The 18,397-nt window shown below is 43.1% G+C and overlaps 2 protein-coding genes across 3 annotated transcripts; both read left to right on the top strand.

Moving 5' to 3' along the window:
• The first annotated feature begins 529 nt into the window (after positions 1–529).
• On the top strand, positions 530–8,026 carry LOC118776797 (ATP synthase subunit C lysine N-methyltransferase-like). Of its 2 annotated transcripts, none has more exons than XM_036527365.1 (6): positions 530–572; positions 1,536–1,718; positions 3,698–3,802; positions 4,656–4,796; positions 5,507–5,557; positions 7,607–8,026. In XM_036527365.1, the coding sequence occupies exons 1-6, from the start codon at positions 537–539 to the stop codon at positions 7,769–7,771; spliced, it is 681 nt and encodes a 226-aa protein (XP_036383258.1). In that variant the 5' UTR covers positions 530–536; the 3' UTR covers positions 7,772–8,026. The 2 variants fall into 2 exon arrangements, with proteins under 2 accessions (XP_036383258.1, XP_036383259.1); XM_036527366.1 differs by lacking the exon at positions 530–572 and adding an exon at positions 1,421–1,441.
• Positions 8,027–11,432: 3,406 nt separating this feature from the next.
• plk2b (polo-like kinase 2b (Drosophila)) lies at positions 11,433–16,774 on the top strand. The gene is made up of 14 exons (XM_036526709.1): positions 11,433–11,647; positions 11,982–12,089; positions 12,208–12,324; positions 12,615–12,744; positions 12,866–13,049; positions 13,341–13,539; positions 13,893–14,040; positions 14,433–14,521; positions 14,667–14,790; positions 14,983–15,063; positions 15,218–15,377; positions 15,591–15,720; positions 15,825–15,935; positions 16,072–16,774. Exons 1-14 carry the CDS (start codon positions 11,438–11,440, stop codon positions 16,261–16,263), a joined length of 1,983 nt encoding a protein of 660 aa, XP_036382602.1. The 5' UTR covers positions 11,433–11,437; the 3' UTR covers positions 16,264–16,774.
• Positions 16,775–18,397: the final 1,623 nt, after the last annotated feature.

Here is an 18,397-nt window from a genome sequence, read left to right as displayed (position 1 = left end):
ATCTATCTCAGCAAGCCGTCGATTCAGATTGGAGAAAACAAAAGCCGACGCTTTCCTCGTGTAGTTATATTGTTTTTTTTTATCAATTACTGTGACAGGCAGCACATTAGAACCGCTGCCTAGACATAGTTTGCTGATATTTTTGATATATACAAATGAAAAGTCAGTTCTTCATGCCAACGTCAAGATGCGTTTTCGTTCTCTAAAATGACAGGTGTGCTCTGTTGTACGAATGCAAGAGTGATAGCCATGAAATGCACAATATCCACATTAAATGAATGCAGTTGCACTTTAAACGTCAACTTGTGCGTGTCAAGTGTTCAGTCGAACCGGAATAATAGCAATTAGCAAGGTTTATAACACGCGCCTGCGCCCTCCTTACTTCCATGCTCGGTTTGTTTATTTGATCAAATACAATGTAGCAAAAAGGGCAGCCAGCGTCTAAATCTGGAAAACACTGGATAGGACTTGCCGTTTGATATTAGGCGGGAATAGTTACGTGATATCCATTTGCATTGGAGAATGAGCTGTCAGTCATGTTGTATACCAGTACACTTGGGAAAGCGTTTCAGGTGGGTAAGTTCGGGGATTTAAGTCTTCTGTAAATAAAGGTATTCTGTGCTGTTTTTAATACCAAATGTAGAGAATTGACAACATTCCGTTTGCCTGTCCCTCAGTGTGTGGTCGTTGTGTAGAGATGTAATAATTTAATATCAAATACGAAAGTTACTTTTAATAAATCTGCTCAGTATCGTTTCCTGTAAAAATGAATATGCATTGAAAAATCGATGTTTGTTTTTTGCGGCGGGAGTCTAGGCAGGAGCGTTTTATTTGTTTTTGTGTTTATAATACAAACGCTGTTTGTCATGCTTCAAGTCTGAACTTTCTGAACGTGTAACATTTCTAGAAAACACCACCCCTAAATTGGGTGGTACCGTCGCGACCTCTATTGGACGCTATACAGCATTGAACTTGCCAGAAAGTGAAAGGACAAACACAGCAACTTTCTAATATTAGACCGTGCGAAGAAATTACGCGTGCACAGTACCCATTTGTCTTCCAAAGATTTATTTTTTTTTACTACATTCGTCCTCGTAGATCTACATAGGCACCTATACTGTGGATTGGTTGTGTAACGATACACATTACATGTGTAATTAGCTGAGTTACTCGTTACGAGACGTGTACCGTACATAAGTGTGAGTTTTAACGGAGAAGGGTGGTTGTGAATTGCTATATGAAATGAAATGTTTCGTGTACAATTACACTTTGTTTACAGTCGTGTTTAAAATGCACTTTGTTGAATAGGGAATGACACAATTTAATACTGAAATGTTTCCTCAAGTTATACTGTTTCTTCTGCAACGACGCCACTGCTGACCGTGGCGCGAAATCAGAAGCATTGGCAGCCGGAGCTTTTTCCACATGGGGACGCTGTTCGGTGCGCCGCTGTGCTAGAGCGTCACTTATTTCTCACACGGATTCTTACAACCTCTGGTGTGTTCATAACACGGTGTGACCACATCGCCTCACAGGTGCGATTTGTGATGGACGATTCTATCGAAGTCTTCCTCCAGGATAGGAGTGTGAGGTTCCTGCATCGTCACCAGGACAAACCAGTGCTCACAGCGTCCACCGGAGCCTTGCTGGCTGGTTTCTACGGACTGTGGACAATGTTTGCTCTGCCGGGCTCCCGGAAGGTGCCCATAAGGCTCAAGGTACGCTTCATTCAGATGAACGTGCTTTGCTGAAGTCTAATGTCTTCCCCTCTGTCTATGGCAGAAGTCTAAGTTAAAGTACTATGTGGCCCCCTGCCCCAACATAAATTATGTCCCATAATCAACACAGTCATGCTCCCTGTGTGTGATGAGTACCTCACCCACCCACCCCACAGCACACATACAATTTCAGGTGGTGGCCAGGACCCCGAATTAGCAAGTGGATGAACATGGTTTTCCTGACACAAGCTGACATAGCACTGATATTCTGGGTGAAAATGCTAGTCATGGCTCATTGTTTCTAAGGAGCTGTAGGGCAGCACTTACTGCACAACCAAGTGACCCCCTTTCGCCAGTAAACTACCACGGCTCAGTGACTCTGAAGGAATGCCAGTCACTCTACACAAAAGAGCTTATGCAATTTTCCTTTCTTAGCAGAAAGGTTATGTTCTTTAAGGGTACAAGAGTTTTTTCTCACTGAGAATTAAAACGAATTAGCTACAACCAGCCAATTACAAGAATAGCCCCCCCCCCCCCCCCACCACCACCACCACCAACACCCAAAGCAGAAGCTGGTTTTCCTCTGAATGTTGAAAAAGGAAACAGAAGTTGTTGAAAATTCCCCCTCTCCTAGATACCATCAGCAACAGATAGCACAGCTGTCCATGTGAGACTGTTGGGTGGTGTGTAAGGTGTGTGTGTGTGTGTGTGTGTGTGTGTGTGCCTGTATGCCTGTAAGAGAGTATATCTGTGTTTGTCCTGAGTTGGGTTTCACTATGTATGTGTGTGTGTGTGTGTGTTGGAGATGGGGGCTGATTTAAGATAAAGGTCTTAGTTTATTAGCATCTTATGGGTAAATTTTATCACTCATTTCCTACTGATGTAGAGCGTATGGTAGCAAAGCCTACCACTGATGTCACATCCTGTGGCGAGTGACTTTCTGAAGTTCTTCGAGACAACATCTTGTTTGTGTCGCCCTCTCAGCCTGTGATGCAGGGTCACCCTGTCTTCTGCTTTTGTCTGTGGCCGTGCTCAGTTTTTTGTTTCTTTAGATGAGTATTTCAGTTGTGCTGGGATTGATTATTTTGGTCTCTGTTCTGGTCTCTGTGATGTGCTCAGTAACTGCCCCATGTCAGGGGCAGAGCGCTAAATACAACTGGATTTGATCTTTTCCATAAAGCCTGAAATCTATTTGCCACCTGTTTAGTTATTCTCAGAGAAGGACGCTACTTACCAGTACATATAAAAAAATGTTAAAATCATGAGTGTCCCAGGATAAGATAATAGCCTATGTGGCTTAACTGTGGTATGTAATGGTTATATGTAATGCTACATGTTACTGCTTGCTTCATGTGCTAATTTGTTGCTGTCAGTGTTTAAATGTTCGCCTTTATTGTAGTCCAATATACTCTTAATATACTAGGTCTACAATCAATAAAATAAGTTTTATAAGAGAAATGTCTATTAGATGAGACATGAAAGCTAACTTTGGTGATGGCCTGTAAAAGTCTTGATTTGCTTGTTGAGTCTTCTCTCATCTAATAAGCATACTGGGCTTAAGGCAGGCGCTAAAAATACTGGCACACCAACATGTCTCACAAGGGTCAAGAAATAGCAACCACAACATCTAACTCAGTGACAGGGTCGAAGCATTGGTCTACACTCTCACACAGACAGCAGGCATGAACACTGTGCCAACTCACATCTGAACTCAGAGATGACGGGTTAAAACACACACGGGGCTTTATTCATTAAAAATGTATTGTAGAAACAATCTTAAATTTTAAATCTTTTTTCCCCACCTGTATATTTTTCATCAGGGGGAAGCCAGGTCAGAACTCCCTCCAAAAGAAAGTAACTTCTGTATTTTTTTTTTTCAAAACATGTAACGTAGTAGCATATTTCACTGAAAATGAAAAATTTCGGAAAAATTAAACCTTTGCATAGTGAATGAAATGCCTGTCATCACTGATGCCCAGGTGCCCTACCTGCCATCGAGTGCCACACAGACCAGGAATGTAATGAAACTCTTAGAGGGACGGCAAGGCTCTCTTGCTGATCTGGGATCAGGTGATGGCAGACTGGTGAGTCACAAAATTATCATTTTTAAAAATACCTTTTTAGATTCCTCACTATTTGGTGATGAGACTTTTTTCTCTGCGTTAATAAGTTATATGTGTATATATGCTGCCCTTAAATGTATTACCCATATCAATGGGTGCCTTTAAAAAACTCTGGAAGAACTCTCCTAGAGGGTGAAGGACACGGTTCTTAACCTGCCTTGCCTGGGAGACCTGATCCCACCCACCCTGTGCCCCTGTGTGCAGAGGTGCAGCTGACTGAAGAGCACATTTGCAGCACTAGGCCACGCTGTCAACCACACTGTAGTTTCTAAAGCTGACCTTCAGATACATTAAGCTTTAACAACCACTGTCTGAAAAATTTAGCAAAGTGCATTTAGTGCAAAGTGCATTTAGTTATGCTGGGAAATAGGATAGAGCTGAGTATCACGTGTTGCGCAATCCAGGGTGTAAATTGTTAATTCACATCCCGGGTGCTTGTGGCATTGCTAAAAAATTTGCAACTCACGTCCGACATTTAAACTATGGGTTGTTGTTTTTGAAAAAAGAAGAGAGCTCATATGAGGGGACAGAACAATACCTCTGGGATTGTGCAGCATGTTCCCCTCAGACAGAAGGTGCATGTCTCTCTGTCCCATGCTCCATCTGCTCTCTCTGTGACTCACAGAGCTACACACCTTCCACTCATACAGCTACATTTACCAAAGCAAGTTTATAGTACTTACTGAAACCCTTCAGGTCAAGCACCTTGACTGCAACAGTTGAACATTATGAGTGACTCTGCAGCTGGACAGTGAGACCTGTCTGAGGTGTTGATGTGTTGGTGCCTCTCACTTTGGTTGACCTCTGTCTGCAGGTGTTTGCAGCATCCTCTGCAGGGTTCCAGTGCACTGGATTTGAAATAAACCCTGTGCTGCTGGCCTACTCCAGAGGTAAGGCACGGTGGAGGGGGCTCCCAACCAGCCAGGCCAACTTTGTAAACAAGGACTTCTGGAAGGTACTGAGGAACATGAGTCCACACACTTTTGGACTCTTTTGATTTCGCATTCATTTCCTACACGAAATCACAGACCAGGTGAGGGGGAGGGGCTTCACAGGTGGTGATTTGGATTGGGCGAGGCAGTGTAGGGTGACTGGTAACAGTAACTGTTAAGGGAGTGTTGACAAGCTCATGAACTGACAACCTCAGGGGCAAAATGTACCTAATAACTATATATCATTTTGAAGTGTGGACATTTATTATTTCATAAATTTTATTTGATTTACTGAAGTGTGTCATTACAGATGTGAAATGTAAACATGTTGCCAGAGGTAAAAGTAATAAAAAGCATGGTACAGTTCCAACATTTTGTAACATCAAATCAAGCAAATAATCTCTTCTGTAGTATGATGTTAAAATGGAGGCATAGGCAACACCCCCTTAAAATATTCTTCATTTTTACGCTGGTCATAACCTCACCTGGTAATAACAGCAATATGGACATTCCATTATAGTTCATAAAATAGCAACATAATTTGAAATTCATTCAGTATTTCGAATAAACAAGACAACCATTCCATGCCTGGATCTGGGTGCTAACTGAACTACAGATAAAATAACAGGAGACCTGTGTTTATTTTAAATGGGGCACCTATATAAACAATCAAAATGTTTAAATACTTTGCTCATCCTGAGTGAGCTGTTGTGGTGTCTCTCTCTTTTCACAGACTGACCTTTCAAGATATGACAATGTCACAGTATTCTTAGCCCCTGGCGTGGTAAGTCCATCTGCTCACCACAACTATCAGATTAAGGCAAACTTGACAGCAAGCACCTGTCTTTGTGGTCATCAAGGCAGTTTTCACACCGCTGGGCGAATACCCTTGTAACAGAATTCAGAACCTCTTTTATTAACTTTACACTTAAAGGACACGTCAGCATATGATAAAGGGTAAGTACAGGTGAATATATAAACACTTACAGCAATAAATCAGCAAATAAGGCCACAGTACAGTAGCATATAGTATAGTATAGTTGCTAGGGCTGCGCGATATGGACCAAAAATCATATCTCGGTATTTTTAGGCTGAATGGGGATACACGATATATATCTCAGTATTTTCTACGAAGTGGGCTAAATGTTCAGCTGTAAGTCAAAGCCACACGTGGGATGTCTCAAGCACTTTTATTAAAACAGACTGTGATCAAAATAAAATGCAAAGACAGGGTTTCCTTCCCGGTTTGAAAATATACAGCTGCAAAGCATGTAAATGAAAAATTAAATAAATAGCCGATATTAAATAGTCTATATTAAATAGGCTATTTATTAAAATAGGCCTATCTCTGAGAATGCTCCTTCAGTTGTTTTCAACAACAATAACAGATTGATTAATATAGATTACAATTAAAGGTTTTCCTCTCCTGCTTAACAAAACACACAGCTGTGCAAATAACAATAAAAATGTAAACAGAACAAAAATAACAACAGGCCTACCCTGTTTGAAAATATACAGCTGCACAATATATCAACATGTAAATGAAAAAAATATATAAAATAAATAGCCTATATTAAATAAAAATAGGTTTATGTTGGTAGCACTTTCTGATAGGGTAATTGAGACTATCAGAACATTCTATAGTTATATCCTGGTAGTCTTTTCTGATAAGGTTTAGAATATCAAAATATGCTACTTAAAGTTTTACATTGGTATTGATTAGAGTGTGTTGATGGACAAACTAGACTACAACTTTTCATGTCAGCATGTAAACTAGACTAAGGATAAATTGTAAGTAGGCTATGCCTATTATTAAAATTTACTTGACAGCATTTTCGAAATTGCTGTTGGACGAGTTAATGAAAACAATAATGTAATTAGCTTAGAACCATTTTCTGATAAGGTAAAAAAAGAATTACTGACCTTTTTTGGCTTTTAAGGTAGCACAACCTACTTGTGGCAGTATTTCCTGATAGGGTAGCAAAGATCGATAGATATGACTATCAATCTATGCTACGATGGGACATTTTGATAAGGTAGGACACATCGACAGAACACCTGGTTTGCGTGCAGATGCAGAGGGAGAGTGGGGGTGGGGTTGCGCGGAGAGTGTGAGAGAGGAGAAATGCAAACACTGGCACGGCTTTATGGAAGAAACGGGTTATGTAACGCAACATGAAACTATATCGATATAAACGGTACTATCTCATCCTATATCGCGTTTGAAAATATATCAATATACCTTAAAAAGTCGATGTACTGCCCAGCCCTAATAGTTACATACATTTAATGCATTCCACAGCTGTAAGCCACTAATATCTCAACTCAAACAATCTGTCACATGCTTTTACACAGGTATACATTTAATAATAGATTGGTCTATGAGAAAATATCACTGTTTATTAATTTATTAATTTCAGGGGTTAGGGAAAAGGTCAAACAGTCCACCCTTTGCGAGGTTCCCAGCAGGAGTATACAGCATCACACAGTCACAGTCAATGCATGCATGAGTTACACATCCAAGGAAACACTTTTTTCTGGGTTTTTAGCTTCCCAGTGGCCTAATCTAGGTCATTCAAAAGTTTCTTTTGTTCAAAGGTATTAAACGCTGGTGCATTCTGTTGAAGTTGTATTAGTACTGAAGCAGATTTTATCAGACTGCCTACAGCAACCTCAGCTGTGAAAATTCTCACTCAAGCATACATTCACTCACACACGCACACACACGCGCGTGCACATAAGCACAGACATTCACATGTGCACACACACTTGAATGAAGTGAACTGGACTGGTGGACCAATGACTCGACTGATGTGTTGAAATGCATTCTCAGATGGAGGCCTTGGAGCAGAAGCTGCTAGCAGAGCTGCCTGACCATGCCAGAATCATCGCCTGCCGTTTCCCCTTCCCCCACTGGGCAGCCTTTCACTCCGAGGGATCTGACCTGGACCAGGTGTGGGCCTACAACATCAGCGCTGTCCGCAAGCCTGCCATGTGACCTCCGTCCTCACCAACACCCTGTGACCTGCACTATACCTAGTATACAACATGTACATTCAGTGGATGAGTAATCCCGACTGCCAGTTCAAGTATTTTTTTTTCCCAGCACATACTAAGGAATGCTGTATAGTACCAAAGCTGTTTCCTTTTTCAGCACATGACACCTGATAACTTTATAAATATTTCTGCAGCAAGTTGTCTTTTTTACCCACAATGCACCAGCAAAACAAAAAATTATGTGGTGAAGTAAAAATGGCAATTGAAAGAGAGGTTCTAAATAAAATACACAGCCAAATACTAAATTTGAAATTTTGCATACAGTTCTTCTGAGTTGTACTTTCTGAGAGCTGAATTACCTTTAAAGTTGTGCCACTGCTCTGTGGGTTCACCTGTCAGTCAGTTCAACCGTGCCATTGTGTATAGGACAGAGGGCTCTTTATCAACAGAGGAGCCACTTTCCCGGTGAAGATCAGGAAAGATGTACACATCCTCGCAGGCGTCCTCTGCGGGATAGTTGCAGTAGATGTTTGAGGTGTCATTGACATAGATGGACCATTCGCTCGCACAGGGTTTGTACTCCATGTACTCCTCGTCTGAGCCGGCTCTCTGGGCACAAGAGCCTTGACCACTCGGCCATGACGCGGTCACCTCCACATTCTCATAGTGTGGGCGTGCAGTTGGGGATCCAGCGGCAGGGGGCGTGTGGTCCGTGGCAGTGATGTCATATGCATATCTGTAGAGCTCTGCGGCGGATACTGTGTCCTGCACCCGCTCCTCCGTGTCATTGAAAGCGTCCGACACTGACACACGTCTGCTGCGTCTCCTCCACCAGACAGCCACACCCACACAAACGATAAGGACCACCCCTACCAAGGTCCCGGCCACAGGCCCCCCAATCCTGGGCCCCTCCGTTGGTCTGGTGGTCCCCTGCATCTCAGTGGTGGAGAATGGAATGACTGTGGGACACAGAGGCAGAGACACTTTCACTTCAGGAGACCCTTGCCACAGTGGAGAAGACACAGCTAGTAATGAGCTGTCATCATTTTTGTTCCATATCGATGGCTATAACTGTAAAATGTAGCAGCAGTGTGGTGTTCTGGTAAGGAGCTGTGCTTGTTACCCAAGGGGTTGTCAGATCTCTTGTTGTATCCTTGAATGATGTAAATAATAACTTGAATAAATATCCAGGTGTATAAATGGATGATATGTAAACTATGTGAGTCATCCTTGGGTAAAGGTGTCTGCTAAGAAATGTAATATATAGGTGCAGCAGTGCTCCTGAGCGCATAACTGCACTGTGGGTAATCTGACAGGCCCTCTGAATGATCATGTGTCCTGTGCAAGATAACATCTGATGTTCACACAACACAATTCTGCAATATTGTCACAGAGTTAGAACGTTACTAAAACACAAGAGAAACGTTATGCTTTCTGGAGCAGTGCCTTTTTCTCATGTCACTACGATGTCCCTGCAAATGGAGATCAGGTCAGCTGATAGCGACTTCCTGGCTCCCAAAAGAGAAGTGCAAGCTGACAGCATGGGCTGCAGTTTTGTTCCAGTTCACTGAGAAACTGCAACTCCTAATCATGTTTAATGAAAATAGCACCATATTCAAGTCTTTTTTGTTTGCTTGTTTGTTTTATGGTTGATGGTCACTGTTATTTCATGTATCAGCCATTGTTTGTTGTTCTGTCTTCATTTTTATGGTTTCTTTTAACCTATTTTATTTTTATTGTATCATTTATATTACTGTAAAGTAGTCTCTTTGTTAGGTAATTTGAGCTGCTTCTGGTATAAATCAGACTATGAAGTTTAAAAAGTTTTATTATTATAGGATAGTAACTGTCAAGGTGGCTGTCAAGTTGTGCTGCGACACTGAAATGCTTTTAGTTTGGTTATACCATTATACCAGTACTTGTGTTTATGAAGCCGGTAGCTGCACTTTGACGTGCCGGTATGCTTAAATATCACTACAAGCAACAATCTCCAGGCCTCCAATACAATCCTCCAACCCTCCCAGGCCCTCACTCCAGGCGCTACCCAAACTACTACCTCTACTACCTCTCTTAGATATAACGTTAAATTAACGTTAAATTCAGGAGACAACGTTAAACGTTATGACACGACGAAAATGTTTCTTACATATGTTTTACCATGTTTTACAGTGACAGTACTACAGATTAATGAATGGGAGTTTAAAACAAAAATACCACTAGATAAAACTAGAAGTAATTTTAGAATGTGTATCATCTGCTGAAAGAGAATGCAAACAGAGTAGCAGAGATAGCACTTGCCCGTAGATTTCTCTTCGTTTTTGCTAAAATATTACGCAACACTGACAATCAAATGCTATATATTCTCTATGAAGTAACAAAGTTTGACACTGCTGTGACTATGCAGGAATATAAGTATTTTCAGAAAAGTCTTACCTGTAGCGACTGTCAACATTTTGGTTTTGAATGTGTCACCAGTCTAGAAGGTTGCAACACAGACTTCACTTCACGCCCGTTTCCTTTGATCTGTTTTTTTCTTTTGGGTAACACTGGGCCTTACGCGCGCTCCCTGTGCACTTCACCAATGCAGTTTGCACAGACAGATACTTTAACACTTGCCACTTGCAATATACTGAAGGAATGACAGATTCTGCCGCTGTCATTGCTAGATCAGCATTTGCAGGTGGGTATGTGGTGTTAGCCACACTCAAAATCCACCATAACACAAGAAATTCGAAGTAAAGGTAAAACTGTGATTTCTGTTTCTATATCTGCAGTCATATTTCAGTATTTACTGGTAAGTCTTATGATTAAAAACAACTAATATGCCGAAGTCTAAACGGGTAAATTCATACATACAGTATCAGACGCCGTTACCATTTTGAAGACGTGACGTGTAATATAGAAATTTTACCTCGCGGTGGCGCCGAAGGACTTCATGTGAGCCGATCAGAAGCAAGAGAAGTGCCCCCAAATCATTAAGAATATTGTAACATTATCTACCGCTTAGTGAAAGCGTATTGTTTCCTTCTGTGATGTCTTCCCCCGATAAACCTTTCTCTCGATTTGAAAATAATTGTGCCAGAGTTATACTAGCGATAACAACAACAGCAACGACATAATAAAAATAATGATCATAATGGTCATGTCACCGTCACCATCATCATCATCATCATCATCATATTGTTATTATTATTATTTTTAGTAGTAGTAGTAGCAGCAATAGTAGTAGTAATAATAGTAGCAGTAGTCGTAGTAGTAGTATTAATAGTAGCAGTAGTCGTAGTAGTAGCAGTATGGTTATGACTTTGATGCTTATTTTTTTCTATAATCGAGATAGCCACATACTCTAAATTGTGTTTGATTATTGGCAATTAACAATATAAATTCAATGTGTAACGTGTGCGGTCAGTAACCCCTCCTGATATATTTTTAAGAACGTTACTATTGTTTATTTACGTTACATTGTATATGTTGTTTCATCTTTTCCATGTATCTTTCAGAGCAATTGAGTTCAATATTAATTCCACTCCTCTGCAGGAACGAACAGCCCACATAATCACACATCCAATGTCCTCTACCGTGACGTCGTATGGAGAGGGGCGGACGCCGGCGTATAAAGCCCAGGACCGAAGCGTGTCCCAGTCCACAGCGTGTGAGCAGGAGGTGCATGGACTTTCCCGGGATGGATATATTAAGGACTATTGCTCACCAGCCAACGAATAATAACAGTAAGATGTCTGAACAGACGCTCAATAAATCCTGTGAGTTTCAAAAGAAGAAGGCAGAGGAGCACACACAGGTATCTACTGAGACCTGTCGGATCATCACGGACTCCACCACTGGGAAATGTTACAGTCGTGGGAAAGTTCTAGGCAAGGTAAACTGAAATGGAAAATATCGAGATCCAAGGAAAACCGACATTTTTTTGCAGGAACCAGTGCAGGGAGACTAAGAACGATTAAAACTGCATCATTTATTTTATTTTAATTTGGCTTGGGCGTAAACATTGCATTCACTAGCTGCACAATAAACTCTCAAGGTATTTGTAACTTAGAATGATTGAGCCTTTTGCAGTCTCCTTGCATTATTCCCGCTACTGAGTGTTTATATGGGTTTGGTACACTTGCTGTATGTACGTCAATCGTTTTAATATCAGTAACTGCAAATAACATTAAATACTGTACTATAACAATGAATAACCTTGTTCACAGGGAGGTTTTGCCAAGTGCTACGAGTTAACAGACTTGGCTACGGGCAAGGTGTACGCTGCGAAAATCATTCCACACTCGCGCGTGTCCAAGCCGCACCAAAGGGAGAAGGTAAGGGCAAGCACATTGTATCGCTAGCAACTTCTCTTTACAGCAGGAAAAGAAATTAAATGCATAACGGGTAAATAACGTGCACTTTCCTTCTGTTTTCTGTCCGTGTTTTTGACAGATTGACAGGGAGATTGAGCTCCACAAAGCACTCCACCACAAACACATCGTTCACTTCTACCAGCACTTTGAGGACAAAGACAACATTTACATTCTCTTGGAGTACTGCAGTCGAAGGGTGAGTTTGTCATCCACCTCACGTGGCGCTTGTCTGTGGACGACCAAGCATGTGATATCGCTGGTCGTTTTTTGTCTGATATGAATTAAGATTCACTGTTTTGAAACAGGAAATCTGAAAATTACCTTTTTAACATTTACATTAACATTTTTCTAGGTCGCTTTGGAAAAGGTTCTGGAAATGACTGTTGCCACGTGAATGGCTTGCAGAGCTGCGCATTCCAGTGCACAGACGCAATGTGTGTAATAATGAATATTGATGCTTACGGTTTGCTTCGCTCTCCTTCGCAGTCCTTGGCGCACATACTGAAGGCGCGCAAAGTGCTCACGGAGCCCGAAGTGCGATACTACCTCCGACAGATCGTGTCTGGAATGCGGTACCTTCACGAGCACGAGATCCTGCACAGAGACCTGAAGCTAGGTATGTCTCGCCAGTCAGACCACCCGGGCAAAGATGTTCAGTTGAGTTAAAATTACATTTCTTTTCTATCAGTGAGTCATTGGAGCTGAGGGATGACAGAGTTGTATATCCCTTTTTGTAGGGAACTTTTTTGTCAGTGAATCCATGGAGTTGAAGGTGGGAGATTTTGGACTGGCAGCCAGACTTGAGCCACTGAGTAACCGACGCAAGACCATCTGTGGGACACCCAACTACCTGTCCCCTGAGGTTCTGAACAAGCAGGGCCATGGCTGCGAATCAGACGTCTGGGCGCTGGGCTGTGTCATGTGAGTTAGTTGCCCCCCCATTGCTTCTGTTGCTGTTCGCGCCTTTCATCGATCAGCTGGTAGAACCAGGCTTACACTCTCAAGCATTGTATTGATCCCCTCATTGAACTGGGCTAGTGTTACTCTCTCTGATTGATTGTATAGAAGTCAACCATTTGATGCACATTGTAGCGATCTGTTCAAGCTAACCACAAAGAGAAAACCTAGGGATACCTGAAAAAGCATTAAATATTGTGTTAGTGTTGTTAAGGGAACCATCTATTTATGCCCCCCCCTCCTCCTAACCCACAGGTACACCATGCTCCTGGGCAGACCCCCCTTTGAGACCACAAACCTGAAGGAGACGTACAGGTGTATCAAAGAAGCCAGGTACAGCTTGCCCTCCACTCTCTCCCTACCTGCCCGGCAGCTGATCGCCAGCATGTTATCCAGGAATCCGCAGGACCGGCCCAGTCTGGACGAAATTCTGCGACACGAGTTCTTCTCTCAGGTGTGTGTATGTGCATGTTTGCACCTGTGCATGTGTGTATGCATACCTTTGTGTTTGTGTGTCTGTCTCTGTGACTGCTTTCTGAGTAAGTTAGGTTGTGTCTGCATGTGGTTATCTATGTGTGCATGGCTATGTGTGTGTGTGTGTGTGTGTGCATGTCTGTCTGTGGCACTGTGTGTATATCTGTGGCACTGTGTATGTGAGTGAGTGTATTGGCTTCATGGAGTATGTTGCATCTTCATTCATCTTGTAGGTGTTTTTAACTGCACAGGTGTACGTGTGATAACAGTGTTGCGACAGCTGCAATGATGGACTCTCTGATGTCTGCTCCTCCCTCTTTCTCTCCCTCTCAGGGCTTCACGCCTGATCGGCTGTCGGCGAGCTGCTGTCATTCTGCCCCAGATTTCCACATCTCCAGCCCAGCCAAAAGCTTCTTTAAGAAAGCGGCAGCCGCTCTGTTCGGGGGGAAGAAGGAGAAGGCCAAGTACTATGAGACTTTGAGTACGTCCCTGTTCATTGAAACAAATACTCCACTGTGTACCTTCTCAGCAGATGGCCATGGTCACAGTCAGTACAGTTTACATATTATTCATACAGTCAGAGGGACACTGAATCAATTCAGTCCATGAAGCTGATCAATATCGCATGATCAATATCAGTACCCCACATAGGAATCAGTCCTGCTACTTTGTAGTTTCAATCCAACTTCTTTAACCACAACACCTCACAGCCACCCAGAAACATTTTAATAGTTTTAATTTAGTGTTTTCATTAAATTCATTGGATCTGTAGTTGCAATGTAGCCCACTTCCTAGTCATACATTCCAGAGCTGGCAATGTCAGCACCTGGTTATAGAGGAAGTACTGATAAAATGTGTCTATTTTTTTAATAGGTAAGCTGACAAGAGAGGAGGATGAAATCTATAAGCTTTGTCAGGACCTGAGCAAAGCTGTGATCAGCCAGCAGTCCTGCAAGCAGGAGGTGGGTCTCACCACATCTCTGTTCTGTTTTATAGACAGGGCGCTCTTACAGACAGGTGCCCCTGTATGTGCACAAACCAGGAAGCTGAACCCTTTTTCTTATTCTCTCTCCCTTTCTCCTTCCTTCCTTTCTTTTTCCTCCACAGGACAAGATGAGCACAACAGCCCTGGCCGTTAAGCCCGTTGGCCTGGCAAATGAAAACAGGCCGCAGGACCAAGACACTGTCCATATGATCGTGAGAGGAAGCCTTGGCAGCTACAGCACTGAGTGTATGTGTGTTTGTGTCTATGTGTGCGTGGGCATGTGCACTTGCATGTGTGCATTTGTATGTGTGTGTGTGTGTGTGAGAGAGAGAGACATACTCTCATTTTGTGTGACAGCAGCCTGGTGTTGAGTAGATCTGAAGCTGACTGCAGTGGAGCGGAGCAGGAGTAGACCTTCATGCTATGGCTCTTTTGCAGGTCTTGAGGACAGTACCACAAGCAATGTTGCAGAGTCTGTGGTCAGCGTTCTGAGGGGCTGTCTTGAGAACATGCCAGAAGGTGAGTTTAGACCTCCTGATAGCGTGTGCCTTAAAATGGCACAATTTTTCATGGACTCCTTTAGAAAATAGGATAAATACTCTTCTAAGGTCCTCCTTTTGGTAAGGAATGCTGGGATATTCTAATACAGCGCTGTTTTGCTGTCTTCTTTCAGTGGATGACATTCCAAAAGTGGACCAGGAGAGCAGCTTTCTCTGGGTGACTAAGTGGGTGGATTATTCCAACAAGTATGGCTTTGGGTACCAGCTGTCTGACCACATCGTTGGAGTGCTCTTCAACAACGGAACTCACATGAGCTTGCTCGCCGATGGAAAGTGAGTTCTATCACATGATCAACGTTACTGCAACAGATTAGTTCAGTTCAATGTTTTTGCCAGGACACTGTATGACTGTGTAAAAAAAGTGCAACATTCCTGCACGTTAGCAGTAAACCAGAGTGTGTTTATGCTGTCTGCAGCCAAATTGCAGTCAAAGCTGCAGATCTCGCTATAGTGTTAATGTCCCTCCCTTTCTGCCCCTCTCTTTAGGACAGTGCATTACTACCCAGAGTTGGGCCAGTGCTCCGTCTTCTCCACCACTGACGTTCCGGACCGTTTCATCGCCCAGGTCACCATCCTCAAATACTTCGCCCACTACATGGAGGAGAACCTCATGGATGTGAGTCTGTGTTCCTCCTGGCTCCTCCCCTCCATCCATTACGGTCCTGGAGTGTTGATTTGATAATGATAATGTCATGGTGCTAACTCTTCTTCCTCCAATAGGGCGGTGATCTGGTGAGTGTGACGGATGCCAGCTCACCCAGGTTGTATCTGCTGCAGTGGCTCAAGTCGGACCGTGCCCTGATGATGCTCTTCAACGATGGCACATTCCAGGTAAACATACACACCTGCTACTTGTGCATCCTCCTCTGTCTCTCCGTATCCACTGTGGCTAAGTCTAGATGAGTATGTGTGCGCATGCATGTGTATGTGTGTTTACTGTGGTTACAGTCTTGCTCTTTGTCCCCAGGTGAACTTCTATCAGGATCACACCAAGATCATCCTGTGCAGCCAGAAGCAGGAATACCTGCTAACCTACATCAATGAGGAGCGCGTCTCCACCACCTGCAACCTGCGCACACTTCTGACCTCTGGCTGCACTGCTGAGCTCCGCAGAAGGATGGAGTACGCCCTCAACATGCTCCTGCAGCAGTCCAAATGAGCTGAACCGGGGACACTGCATACAGACACCCCACTTCCATAGGATGCTGTGCATGTGGGGACAGGCAGTTTATACAGAGGGACACGGTGGTTTACACTGCCAAGAGTGCTTGTGGGAGAAGTGGCTATATGCTGAGAAAGAATGTGGTGGACAGGAAGTGATGTAAGGCATGTGAGGAGGTACGAAAGGTTTAGCCAGTCCTTACTGGAGGAGGAAGATGAAGATAAAGAAGATGACCACTGGGCTGGAACCAGATAGATTTTAAATTTTGTGGAAGAAAAGAAATGTAGATATTTCATTATTGAAAGCAGAGCTGGACCTGTGGACGTTCTGAAACATGCGTCTCTATGGAGCAAAAACACGACTTTCTGTGAAAACATTCCACAAACACGAGGGAAGAGGCCCTCACCTGGGAAACGGGCTCGGGCCTGAGCTGCAGATGCCTGTGGAGAAGGCAGACAGAACCCATGCCGTCTCACTGTGGTGGAGGGAGGGGTGCGTTCCTGGTGTACCGTGGAAAATAAGTTATTGTGGACTAAGTGCATTATTTATTTATTTAATAAAAGCATCTTTTTTTCAAATAACAGTTATTGCTGAAAGTGTTTCTCACAAACCTTTGTTGGCATTAAAGACCATGGTGTTTGCTTCACACTGGTATTTGTCCCTCTCTTTCAGCTGTCAGTTTCAGCGGTGGTGCCTGGTGCCATTCTCTTCAGTATGAGAGCACCACAATTCCTTCTCTCACACAAAAGACTCTTTACAGCAGAAACATACATATGTTTGTACTCATTGAAGCAACTATTAAAATAATACTGAAATGCAAAATTATTTTTTCTTTAAAAACTAGAAACAGTGATTTTAGCATCTACACTATCCTACTGAAAGTCATGGGAAATGGGTACTTATGAGTGAATGTGTTCTCTATTCAAAGAAATGAATAGCATGTTGGCCTACCTTTGGCCTTAATGACTGCTTTAATGCATCATGGAAGTCTATCTACTCATTTCTGTTGGAAAGCTAGTGGTATTGTGCTCCACTCCTTTAAAGCACTTGTAGGCTTCAGCGCAACGTCTTGGACTTGCCCTAATTCTGCATTCCACTTCATCCCGAACATGCTGGCCACTGTAATGTTCTGATGTTATTCTCTTCACACCAGCCATGGTCACACCCACTGTCCTGACCCATGTCCTCTTGTAGAATAGTGTCTCTCAGTCTAGCAGTCAAATGAGCATGACAGCTCTATTAATGAAACAATACACATATACATGTAGACATACAGACACACACTAAGAGAAAACTGCAGAAACATATCCACTTTCCCTCTACAAGTGCACACACAAACACACACCAACAGTACACATCTCAGCACAAGCCAGGCAAGACCAGCAGTGTACTGGACATCTGTACTTCGCAGGGGAATATCTGTGTCTGTCTCCCTGGAAAGTGGCTGTGACAATGGCAATGATTGTAAATGTGATGATGGTGATGACTTTTTTCCTGGTGGGAACCTAATTCAGTTGCAACTGGTAATCGAGCAAATGTCACATAAGGCCATGATGCTCACCGCCAAACTGCATCATGTCTTCCTCCTACCCTGTCCTCCTGCTCTGTCCTCCTGCACAAACCATTCATATTTAGAGGGTGCTTTTGTCAGTTGTGGTTTAAATTTATCCTCTCTCAATTTGAATCTTCCCTTTTATCCACAAACCCAATATATCCTTCAGAACAATATTAAGATATGAACCAGTATGTACTGTATATGCCCATGTTTGGCCAGGACAACCCGCGGTGCCTGCATGTTTACTCTACCCTGGTTCTGGAGGGCCACAGTGTCTGCAGGGATGCTCTACCCTGGTTCTGGTGGGCCACAGTGTCTGGAGGACTACACTTTCTGTAGGATGTTGTTCCAATGAGGCACTTAAGCTGCTTTTCCTAATGATGGTCATGACTGAACCCACCGAGCTGTGATCTTCCAGAAGCAGCTAAGCAGCTCCTTTTTTGCTGTGTGCAGTATTAGTCTTCTCTCAGTGTCAGACCATGGATTCCCTGAACCCCGTGAAGTTCCAGTGCAGATGTTTGTATAGAAATGTGATCTCCACATGTGAGGCATTCAGCTGTTTGCCTTCCAGCCTCC

Source organism: Megalops cyprinoides, chromosome 4 (assembly GCF_013368585.1).
Source record: "Megalops cyprinoides isolate fMegCyp1 chromosome 4, fMegCyp1.pri, whole genome shotgun sequence".
Taxonomy (NCBI): Eukaryota; Metazoa; Chordata; class Actinopteri; order Elopiformes; family Megalopidae; genus Megalops; species Megalops cyprinoides.
The sequence above is the reverse complement of the archived record's forward strand: the minus strand, read 5'-3'. Positions and strand labels throughout refer to the sequence as shown.